The sequence below is a fragment of the Loxodonta africana genome, chromosome 7, assembly GCF_030014295.1.
Source record: "Loxodonta africana isolate mLoxAfr1 chromosome 7, mLoxAfr1.hap2, whole genome shotgun sequence".
NCBI lineage: Eukaryota > Metazoa > Chordata > Mammalia > Proboscidea > Elephantidae > Loxodonta > Loxodonta africana.
Genome location: NC_087348.1, coordinates 119934079 through 119946735, shown reverse-complemented (window position 1 = coordinate 119946735; position 12657 = coordinate 119934079). Strand labels below are relative to the sequence as shown.

The 12657-nt window shown below is 36.2% G+C and overlaps 1 protein-coding gene across 1 annotated transcript in view; it reads right to left on the bottom strand.

Moving 5' to 3' along the window:
- Window positions 1-12657, bottom strand: part of CNTN5 (contactin 5) — a 577721-nt gene that overhangs the window by 59547 nt on the left and 505517 nt on the right. Inside the window, exons 16-17 of the mRNA XM_064289547.1 lie at window positions 6977-7047; window positions 4178-4412 (exon numbers count right to left, since the gene is read on the bottom strand). Coding sequence (XP_064145617.1) covers window positions 4178-4412; window positions 6977-7047 — 306 coding nt within the window. The remainder of the gene's footprint in view (window positions 1-4177; window positions 4413-6976; window positions 7048-12657) is intronic.

Genomic DNA, 12657 nt, shown 5'->3' with positions numbered 1-12657 from the left:
GCCAAAATAAATGAAGTGTTACTATGAAATATGTTACAGAAACAACCTAAGTGTCTTTGAAAGAATATATGCATATTTCCTATCTAGCTTGAAAGAGAAATCTCCAAAGGCAAGCTATTTCAAGTTTAAGGGAGCACAGTGTAAAAAAGCCACAATGGTGGCAGTAATTTAATTTAAAAGCAAAAGATGACAAGAAACCTGCAAAGCTGGAGTTCTTAAAGGCAGTATTGCTGTTTTTTAAATTCAAAGCATGTTCACAAACATCTACAATTCATGTCATATGACCTTTTGGGGCTAGGTACTTGATTATTGTTGTTGTGTTAGGTACTGTTGAGTCAGTTCCGACTCATAGTGACCGTATGTACAACAGAATGAAACACTGCCCAGTTCTGTGCCATTCTCACAATTGTTGCTATATTTGAGCTCATTGTTGCAGCCACTGTGTCAATCCATCTCATTGAGGGTCTTCCTGTTTTTCACTGACCTTCTAATTTACCAAGCATGATGTCCTTCTCCAGGGACTAATCTCTCCTGATAACTTGTCCGAAGTATGTGAGACATCCTTGTTTCTAATGAACATTCTAGCTGTACTTCTTCCAAGACAGATTTGTTTTTTCTTCTGACAGTCTATGGTGTATTCAATATTCTTCACCAACACCATAATTCAAAGGCATCAATTCTTCTTCGATCTTCCTTATTCCTTGTCCAGCTTTCACATGCATATGAGGCAATTGAAAATACTCTGGTGGCACAGTGGTTAAGAGCTTGGCTGCTAACCAAAAGTTTGGCAGTTAGAATCCATCAGCCTCTTCTTGAAAATACTGTGGGGCCATTCTACTGCATCCTACAGGGTCTCTGTGAGTCAGAATCAACTTGATGTCATTGGGTTGGGTTGGGTCAGGCACACTTTAGTCCTCAAGGTGATGTCTTTGCTTTTTAACACCTTATAGAGGTCTTTTGCAGCAGATTTGCCCAATGCAATATGTGTTTGACTTCTTGATTGCTGCTTCCACGGATGTTGATTGTGGACCCAAGTAAAATGAAATCCTTGACAACTTCAATATTTTCTCTGTTCATTGTGATATTGCTTATTGGTCCAGTTGTGAGGACTTTTGTTTCCTTTATGTTGAGGTGTAATCCATACTGAAGGCTGTAGAATTTGATCTTCATCAGTAGGTGCTTCAAGTCCTCTCCGTTCAGCAAGCAAGGTTGTGTCATCTACATAACGCAGGTTGTTAATGAGTCTTCCTCCAATCCAGATGCTGCATTCTTCTTCATATAGTCCAGCTTCTCAGATTATTTGCTTAGCATACTGATTGAATAAGTATGGTGAAAGGATACAATCCTGACACACACCTTTCCTGGTTTTAAACCGTAGAGTATCCCATTGTTCTGTTCAAACAACTGCTTCTTGGTCTATACACAGGTTACTTATAAGCACAGTTAAGTGTTCTGCCATTTCCATTCTTCACAATGTTGTACATAATTTGTTATGATCCATACAGTTGAATGCCTTTGCATAGTCAATAAAACACAGATAAACATCTTTCTGGTATTTTCTGCTTTCAGCCAAGATCCATTTGACATTGGCAATGATATCCCAAGTTCTACGTCCTCTTCTGAATCTGGCTGAATTTTTGGCAGTTTCCTGTCGATGTTCTCCTGCAACTGTTTTTGCTCTTATGCTCATATGACTGCTGATATTGAGCTTCATCATCGTCTCTCTCCACAGATGTAGTTGATTTGATTCCTGTGCATTCCATCAGGTGAGGTCCACGTGTATAGTTGCCATTTATGTTATTGAAAAAAAGTATTTGGAAAATTTTATCATGTGATCTTGGCATCATTTCTATCACCAAGGCCATATTTTCCAACTATTGATCCTTCTTCTTTGTTTCCAACTTGATAATTAAGTTGAAGCAATTTTAAAGTAACAAGAATAGGCACTTCCTAAATAAAATATGTACTTCAAATTTTTTGAGTAATAAGTTATAGAAAATAATATTATTATTATATACATTCCTAGTAAGACAGTAAAGGTTAGTGGTTAAATGCATGAGCCTTGGAGTCATATAGACTTGGGTTCAAATCCCAGCTCTGTCACTTCGAGCATGTTATTTAACCTCTCTGAGCTTCAGTTTCCTTAAAAGTAGAATGAGGCTTGAAATTCCTATCTATCTTTGATTATAAGAATTGAATTAGATAATATAAGTAATGTGGAACACTGATTATGCTCGGAAGCATATCAGGAACCTGAGATTCTAAGCTCATTGTATCTCAACTGAATACCTATGATTCCTGGTCATTACTTCTCTTTTCACTTTCCTGTTCTTTTAATACGATGGACTTTCTTCTTCTGCCTCAAATTTGGCTCTATTTTACAAAAATACAAGACAGCTTGTATTGAAAAACTACACTTTATTTAATAAAGCACTAGTTTTCTTCAATATCCAAAGGGCCTTATTTATTTCCCCCCATTAACTTCACACCACCAAAACCATAATTATCTTGAGCTACTCAAGTATGTGGGTACTAAGGAAGTAAAAGGGTCAATTTACACTGAAAATGTTTATTTGGAAGGTCAAATGAGTGCTGACTTTGGTGGAATATTTTCTAAGTCATTTGTCAAATTTAGAGACTATAAAGCATTTATTTGGGTTGTAGGACCTCCTGAAATTCTGCTCTTGAATAGAAGAGATAAGACGAAAAACAAACTTTAAGGGATTCGTTCCTCTCACTCAGGAAATTGCATTTTTGTATTAGAATTTTAAAGAGCTCAGGAATTTGATATAGGAAACTGGGTTTGTACCCACCTATTGACTATAATCATAGTTCTGGTGGCATGGTGGTTAAGAGCTCAGCTGCTAACCAACAGGTTGGCAGTTTGAATCTACCAGCTGCTCTCTGGAAATCCTATGGGGCAGTTCTACACTATCCTATAGGGTCACTGTGAGTCAGAATCGACTCGACGGGGCAACGAGTTTTTTTTTTTTTTTTTGTCTTAATCATGATCAAATCACAGGTTTATAGTTTATTCATCTGTTGTTGTTGGCTGTTGTCAATAAATTCGTACTATAGCAACCCCATGCGACAGAGTAGAATTGTCCCTTAGGGATTCCAAGGCTGTAATCTTTGCGGGAGCAGAATGCCACATCTTTCTCCTGTTGAGCAGCTGGTAGGCTTGAATTGCCAACTTTTCAGCTAGCAGCTGAGTGCTTCACTGTTTTGCTACTAGGGCTTCTTTGCTCATCTGTAAAATAAATATATATATCCGCTAGGTATGGTCTACCTAGTAGTTTTATCTTGAGAATTATATGAAATCCTGTATGTGAAGGCAAAATTCTACAGAAAAATCAAAGATTTAGTGGTTAGACAGATGAGGACTTAATTATTAATCATGAACTGTGTGACTTTAGCAAGTTCCGTAACTTTTTTGAGCCTCAATTTTTTTCTAGATAATAATGTCTATTAGACAGATTGTCATGAGGACTTAATGATGTCATGTGTAACAAGCGTCTGAAAGAAGGCATCATCTGATACTTCTCTTTTTTTTATCAGCACAATGCTTTGTGCATGGAGTTAGAAATAAATATTTTTTTGGTTCCATAAGTGTAGTCTCTTGAATTTATTTCACATAATATTTTAATGTACCGGGTTAGAATATAAAATTATCTAAATGTTAAACCAAAGAGAATTGGTGAAATGCCTACCTAGAGGATGGAATACACTGCAGGCATTACTAGTATTGTCATTATCATAGGAAGATGTTTGCCATATATTACCAGGGAGTGAAGAAGATAAATCAACATATATGAAATGATGTATTTTTTTAAATGAAAAAAAAATCTGAATAAAAGCTTGGAAAAATATATTCCAGTGAGAGTAGTGGGACTACTGGTGAATTTTATCTTCTCTTTGGGCTGATCTAATATATGTACAATACCAAAAATACTCAAACCGCTTGATGGACTGGAGTAGATTACTACTCATAGCAACCCTATAGGACAGAGTAGAACTGCCCCATAGGGTTTTCAAGGAGTGGCTGATGAATTTGAACTGCCAACCTTTTGTTTAGCAGCCTGAGGTCTTAACCACTGCGCCACCAGCACTCCACTGTTCATATAACAAATGAAATATTAAAATGTTGAATACAAATCAGAGAAGTATAGAAACTAACCTCCTTCAGCGGAACAGATGACCACAATTTGACTAAAAGGCCCATCTCCTTTATTGTTATAAACGCCAACCTTCACTTCAAAGGGAGTAAGAGGAGGAACACTTTCATCTCGGTAAATGAATTTTGAAGCCTCAGAGGACGTCACCATTTTTTCCTTCCAGCCACGTGTCCCATTGGGCCTGAAAGCCACAATATAGCCAAAGCCTTCCCCATTCTGAAATTCTTCAGATACTGGCTAAAGAAGAAAAAAGCAATTCGTTATCAACAAAAGACATTACGGGGAAAAAACAAACAAATTTCAAATCCTTAAATTTTTTTCTTTAATTATGGATAACTAGAGAAACAGAGATTTTCAAATATTTATACAACTTTGGAGAACAACATAGCAAATCACATTGGCAGTCTTTGGAAACCTAAAAAGGCATTTGAGGTAACACACAAAATATTAAATGATATCAGTCGGCATTTAAGAAAACTATCAAGAGTATTGAAAACTCTTGAAGTGAAACAAAGTTGCTCCAATTAGTCATGTATATGAAATGAAGGTCCTGGGACTCCACCCTGGAATTTCACATGTGGGGACAAACTATCGTATGGTCTGATGGTTGGGAAAAGCTTGTCGCTGGGAACACTCTACAGAGCCATTTGCACTGCATATACAGGAGAAATTAATGCAAGACCTTCTTTACAGTTTTTTTTTTTTTAAGCTTTTGTGCTTTATTAATGTGAAAAAAAAAATCAGACTATGGTATTTGTTCTAGAAACTTCTTGTGCTGTATGTGCTATAAGTTTTGCACCTTTAAAATTCAGTTAAGGCCCGGGATGGGTTTACACCAAAAAATAGTAAGCTGGAGGTTGAAAATGAGTAGAAAAAAGGCAAAAGCACCACTGAATGTAAATATGTAAGATTTAACAGAGAGGGATCAGTTTTCTGAAAGTAGGAATCAAATGGATACCACAGAGAGAAGAAATTGTGATTGAATAGAGTTAGCCCCGGAATTAGCAAAGTTACCAATGACTGCCTAGCACATAATAAATATTCAATAAATATTTGTAAAATAAATACATTTTTCTTTTAAATTTTTATTTGAGGAAAAACCGTGCATTGTATGGAGGAAGAGAAACTAAGGCTATCATATTAAAGCTTATAGAGAAGGGCAATTCTATTTGGCCAGGTCAGGTATTGCGAAGTTATTACCTCTACAGAAATTAAAAAACAAGAACAAAAAACAAGACATGGAGTTTCGCTGAAAAAAAAGAAAGGGAATGGGCTGAATAGTAGGACAGAGGATGTGATCATGGAAGATTTCTTACTGGGAAAATAATTTTTTTTTTTCCTGTACATTTTATCATCTTTCTTAGAGACGGTCAGGGATTTGTTCAGCTTTCTGAAAGTCATTTTTATTTCTGTGTATTTTTTTATTTCTATTCTATTTTTATCTCTATTCTAAGGCATAGTTCTGTGAGCTACATTAAACAAAACAAAACAACTCATGGTGACCCCGTGACTGTCAGATCAAAACTCTGCTCCACAGGGTTTTCAATGGCTGATTTTTTGGAAGCAGATCACCAAGCTTTTCTTCTGAGGCATCTCTGGGTGGACCTGAACCTCCAACATTTTGATTAGCAGCTGAGAGCGTTAACCACCTGCGTCACCCAGGGATTTCTGTGAGCTACATAGTTTTTTTTTTTTTTTTTTACATAGTTACATTTGATAATAGGGTTATTTAACATCAAAGAAAAAAAGTGTTTTTATGAGAAACGAACGTATCCTTCACACTCCTTTTCCACAGTCCTTATCTTGACAGAAGAAACTTTGAAGGTCATATGGTGAAACAGATGAAAGATTCCAAGTTTTGTATTCAAAGTCTCAATTCTACTGCTTGTTAGGCAAGGTACTCAAGCTGTGCCTCAACTTTTAATTTGTAAAATGAGGGATATTATCCCCACTAATAATGGGTTTTAACAGAATTGTTGTCCGGTTTAGATGAGATATCCCAGGACTCCACCTCCCATTCAGAAACCAAAACCAAGCCCATCGCTGTCTAGCTGATCTGACTCATGGTGACCCCATGTGTTACAGAGTAGAAATTCTCCATAGGGTTTTCTTGGCTATAACCCTTATGGCAGCATATCTCCGGGCCTTTCTTCCACGGTACTGCTGGGTGAGTTCAAACCTTCAACCTGTAGATTAGTAGTTGAGTGCAAACTGTTTGAGCCACCTAGGATCCCTCCCATTCATAAATCAAAACCAAACTCGTTGCTGTTGAGTCAATTCTGACTCATAGTGACCCTACAGAACAGAGTAGAACTGCCCCGTAGAGTTTCCAAGGAGTGCCTGGTGGGTCTGAACTGCTGACCTTTTGGTTACCAGCTGTAGCTCTTGACCACTACGTCACCAGGGTTTCTCTCTCCCATTCAGTGGTGGCTAATGCCTTCCTCTTTACAGGTTTTAGTCTCCAAATAAGGGTGCTACTTGATCATAAAATAATTGAATTGCAAATTAAACCGAACAAATATATGAGGTAATCTGGGAGAAGACATTTTAATTATTGAAAATTAATTCTAAGCCTATCTGATAGGAAGGCAAACCTCAGACTTGAAGAAAAGTCGAGTAGGACCTGCTATGAAAATGAGAAAGGTTCATTTGGCAATGCTCATCGGAGCGAAGCAGGCTCAGTATGTTTCTTAACCTCATTCAAACAGAAATTACGTGGCCCCTCTGTGCCAGATGCAGACAGTGTGCCTCATTCTCTAAGAATTCAACAAGTTCTGCCTTCCAAGCAAAGGCCTTCTTACCTCCCAGGCGATGACTAACTCGTGCCTTCTTCCACTCCGTCCACTTACGTTGGTGGGTGCTGTCTTTGGAACTAGGGATAGAAATGGGTCAAGGATGAGGAGAATAAATACATACGTTAATTAATTGTCCGTGAATTAAGAACACATCACGACCTTGCTCGGGTTGGGCAAAACCCTAAAATATACAAATCAAAAGTTTGTTTGAAGTTAGATTGATCGCATTAAATGCTAAAACAAATAAATTGATTGTAACAGCTACCTTGCTCTCTAATCTGTGTGTAACAGTTTGATACGTATTTTTTCATGGCCATAAGCTGCACCCCAAACTAATCCTTTTGTAAATGCCCTATGGTAGCAATTCCTAAATCATAACAACCACTGTAGTTATGGACATCTAGTAATGTTTAGTTACATTTTATCCTACAAATTGCTGTTCTCTGCTTTGAGAAGGATGTGACTCTTTTCTGGCATCCCAGAGTTTCTAGAGCCACAGAGAAGTCACAGGTTACTGCTAGCATTTTTGCTTCACCAGAATTTGCAGAAAGCTCCAGTTTAAAGAAACCTTATCAACAGTTTCATGGAGTGGGAATCTACTTAAATGAATAAACATTAAGAAAAAAAAAAAAAAACTGTCAAGAACGAATCTCTCTGCAAACTGCAAAATATACAGGCACGCAGTGAAACTTTTTCAAATCAATAACTATTAAAAGAATAAATGTGTCAAAGGAATAAATTTTCCCTTCATTGCACCAAATTACAAAATCTGCAGTTGAAAGGGAACATTTTCAAATGAATAACTGTTAAATGAAGAAAACTATTAAAAGAAATAATTTTCCAGGCTATGAGCCTGCATTAGCAATTTTACACTTCAGCATTGCCTTTATATCCCAGCATATAGTTTTTAAATGATATTGATATACTCATAAACAATAAATTCACTCTAAAATATTACTTACTTGGATGAGAAGTTATTAATTTACTGGTTGATATTCACACATCACGTATTTTATATACTGCAAAAACTGATGCAGGCTTTTTTGTACTATCAGAAAGGAATTTTTTTTTTTTTTTTTTACTTGGGAAAGGATGCAGGAGAGAAAGAAAAGCCTGTAACTGTATAATTGGCCCCAATGAAATAAGTGGCCTTTATTCACCAGTGTCTAAATGTCAGTGTCCTTGGGCACCTCTCTTCGTGAACATGAGTTCTTCTCTTGTTTACGCATGTGAAGAAGGACGTATACATCAGTAGCTATCAAACTTTTTTCTCTCACACACATATTAAAGAATATTCCTATTTGAAATTTACTCTCATGGACTTGCTCAGAATTGCATGGATATTGGACACCCCTGTTCTATTTCGTAATACATGGAGCCACCATGAGTCAGAACTGACTCAATGACAATGGTTTTTTTTCGTTTCTCATTGAAGAAATCATATAGAATTCAACTGAGAGAAAATGGTGGTATTAGAGGAATAACCATAAATGTGCCCAAGTTTATACAAATAGAAAATCATTTATTGAGTTTTATTTTTAGTAGTTATAGTTGTTGCTACATATAACAACCTGTGACATACCAATGTGTCCTGCCAACATGTGTGAATACTACTGATATATAGTATTAGTTCTGAATTTGTTTTCTTGTCTAGGTATGTGGAGTCCTGAACATCATGACCATTAATGCAAGGTTTAGTAAATAGTGGAATAAAATTAATTTGTTGATATTATGCCATTATGACTTCTCTTTAATACCGTTTGTTTGAAAAAATATACATATTTTGCATAAAATTAATATGACCAAACATCTATTAGGTGTTTCCACTGAGTTAAGAAAAATGAATATTTACTCAAAAAAATGAAAAACTATATATATATTGCTGTTAGCTGCTGTTGAGTCGGCCTCTCATTGCAACCCCATGCATAGGTACAATGGAACAAAGCATTACCCAGTCCTCTGTTATCCCCATGATTGGTTGGAAATTGGACTGTTGTGATCCATAGAGTTTTCACTGGCTGATTTTTGGCAGTAGATCCCCAGGTCTTTCTTTCTAGTTCATGTTAGTCTGGAAGCTCTGCTGAAACCCGTCCAGCATCATAGCAACATGGAAACCTCCACTGACTGATGGGTATTGGCTGAGCATGAGGTACACTGGCCGAGAAATGAACCTGGGTCTCCCACACGGAAGTTAAGAATTCTGCCACTGAACCCCCAATGCCACACACACACACACACACGTCATCCTTGATAACTAACATTTAAATAACGTTAAAACCCATAGCCACCAGTGTTAAGTACTTTGTCTATTACATTGGAATAGCTAAGCTTACAACTCTAAATTTAGGACTTAAATTCTTCTCTTTGGAGACAGTACCCCCAGGATTATGGATTTTTGTGAAAAGCCAAGGTATTGAAGATCCTTTTCTATTTTATCTAAGCCCCAAACATCATCTAGAAAAAGAATGCTCACCATCTCTAGATTAATAGTCTTAACAGTAGATTGTAGACCCTCTAATGAGCATCTTATAAAGCCTGTTTTTAAGAAAATATGGGAAACAGGGACTACAAGAGCTTATCTGTAACTGTTTGAAGTGAAAACATTATTTCTGAAGCTACTGCTAAAGTAGAAGTGTTTGCTCCCCAAACCATTCATGCTTTTATTTAAAAAAAAAAAAAAAATTTAGATTTTTCAAAATGCGTTTTTTTGAGTAAAACAGAATTTTTAAAAAGCTGGTAAACAATTGGGTGAAAATCATCACTTGGAGGAAATAAGAAAGCAAAATAAGGCTTTCTATGGTGTGATTCATTTTTTGTGGGTTAAAAAACTAAAAAGCAAACCCATTGCCATTGAGTCAATTCTGACTCATGGCAACCCAATGTTTAACCACATCAAATTACCCAAAAATGACCCAAGTTCTGTAATTTTTTTTTGTTTGTTTGTTTGAAATCAGTGTGTGAGGCTTTCTTACTGCTGCTAACTTCTTTTCAAGAGAAGATAGCTCATATTCCACCTAGTGTGAAGAAACAAGATCCTCCTTTCCTCACCCTACCTCCAATCGTACTGTACTATAAATGATCCAAAAAGGCATTATGGTTCATTGTGTTTTAATAGCGTATTGTATAAGCACTAACCACTCTTAAAACAAAAATGCTTACTAGGTATAATAGGAACTACTAATAGAAAGCTTAAGGCTCTAATAGCTGCAACTCGTGTTTTATTGTCAAGATCACAATGTTTGAACTGGGTACTCTGATTCTAATTGACTTAAATTTCCTAATTACATGCATCTGATCAGTAGAACTCATGTGTACCCATTTCCTTTTCAAGTTGCTGGTACACAGTTATTATCTCTGCATTTATTGTTTTGGAGTCCACTGATTTTAATTATATCCCTTGAAATTTATAAAACCACATACTCTTGATATGAAGGGATTTGTCTTAATATTTCAGAGCCCTTCTGGTGTAAAAAGCTCTATAATTCTTGTTAGAAACATAAAATATACTCAACATCTACTAGATGTTTCCATTGCGTTCAGAGAAACAAGCATTTATTCAAAAAATGAATACATTGGCAATACAGTTAATGAAGACCTTAATTTAGAATTAAGCACCTAGACCTTTTTCTCTCTCAGTTTGCTACTGATAAATGTCATGAGTTTATTAGCTTAGAGAATCTAGTTTACACGCACGGTTAGCAAGTTAAGCTCTAATTTGTTGGAATTTTTTTCTGAACAATGCACCTCCATCAATAATGTCCACAAGCTCCAGATGCTTAGCTGGTTTAGTGCCTTATCCAGCATGTTGAAATATGGAATGCTGTCTTTTTCAAACTTATACATTGGAAATATTGATGTAAAAACTCAGAGTGACCAAAATATAGTGTACTACCTTAGTTTAAAAGCATGCATGAGTACCAGGGAACTCTTTATAAGTGTCCTTGTTTGAGCAAAGTCATACTATCAACTTGCTTAAATTAGCATTAAATTAAACAAAAGACCGGATGAAGTAATTTATAAAGCTCTTTTTTTTTCTTTTTCCTGAAAAACTTCCAATTTGTATTACGGTAGGTATTTGCATAGCTCATTAAGTAAAACAGCTTTATTATAGGAGCTTAATGCTAGTCCAGCGACTGATTTGGAAATAAAGGTGCAGAAGAATGGAAAAAGGGAAGAGGGTGTTTATACAGTAAATGTGGAAGTTGAGAGGAGAATTTAGAATTTTGTCTACCTGAATTGAAGTGTCTAGCACATGAATATTGCAGTTGTCTCATCATCACTTATGCCAGGTACCATTGAGTTGATTCTGACTCTGCTTCATAGTTTTCAATGGCTTACTTTTCAGAAGTAGTTGGTCAGGCCTTTCTTTCAAGGCATCTCTGGGTGGACTCAAACCTCCAGCCTTTCAGTTAGCAACTGAGCCTTTTAACTGTTTGCACTACTCAGGGACTCCGGACCATCATTCAGGTTCAGTTTATCAAAGAGTGAAGTTTAAATAGTTTCGAAAATAAAAAATAACAGTGATGTTTCCTAAAGAGTTCAAATGTTTTTATTCTAGTCACTAGGATAAGATGGTACGCATAAATGTGTTCTTGCTGGAATGAGAAAGATCTGGGCTTGAATCTCAACTCTATTACTGTAACTGGTTGACTGAGAATATATTTTAACCTCTCTGTCCTTCTATTACCTTATAGAGGTAATAATAGTACCTATGTCTCATGTCTGTCTTAAAAGTGATTAATCACAATGCCTGGCCCTACAAACAATAAATAGTACATACTATTATGAGTCGGAATTGACTCGATGGCAGTGGTTTTTTTTTTTTTTTTTTAACGTACTATTATCTGGTTAGAAGAAGAGGAAGTGGTGAACTCTTCTGTGATAAACACTAAAATTCAGCATGAGTCTATATATGTGATCTTGAAACGGAATATCCTCTTGAAAATTTGGATAATATTGTTTTGATAGTACCATGGGGATTATGCATTCGGTTTTGGTGCAGCTTGTTTTAATATGGAAATGTAGGCAATATATCCTTTATGATTTGCAAAAGAGGTTGCTAGAATATTTTAGGAACTGAAACATTTTTTTTTATTTATGAATCTTTCCATAAATACAATCAAGAACATAAGAGGCAAGTATATACAATTGTGGTGTTTAACTCAACTCACATTATTTCAACTTTATTTTATGCATGTCCAAAAAGGAAGTAGGGGCAGAGGATGAGTAAAATAATCTTTGAATGGCCTTTGTTGATGCATGTGAGAAAAAGAGAAGAAGGAAATAGCAAGAGAAAGCAGGGATCAGGTAGGAGGGAGGAGATAACTTGAGAGGCAACCTTTTTGGAGTAAACTCTGGGTTAGAATTTCCAGGTCTGCCATTAACTTACTATGACAGCTTGTGCAAGTTTTGCAAATTCTCCAATTTGGTTTTCTCATCTGTAAAATGGGAATAAACAATCCTTGCTTTAGAGGATTGTTGTGAGAATTAAATGACATAATAACAGGCAAGTCCTTGGCACAGGACCAGGAATGCGGTTAGTGATTAATGAATGGTGTATGATATTATGGGGATTAGGAAGACAGAAAGTTTAACTTTAGTGTCTCACATTCACTCTTGAGTTGATACCCTCTCTTTGCCCTTTTGTCTTCATGCTATAGTCTTTCACGCTCAAGTCTTCTGCTGCT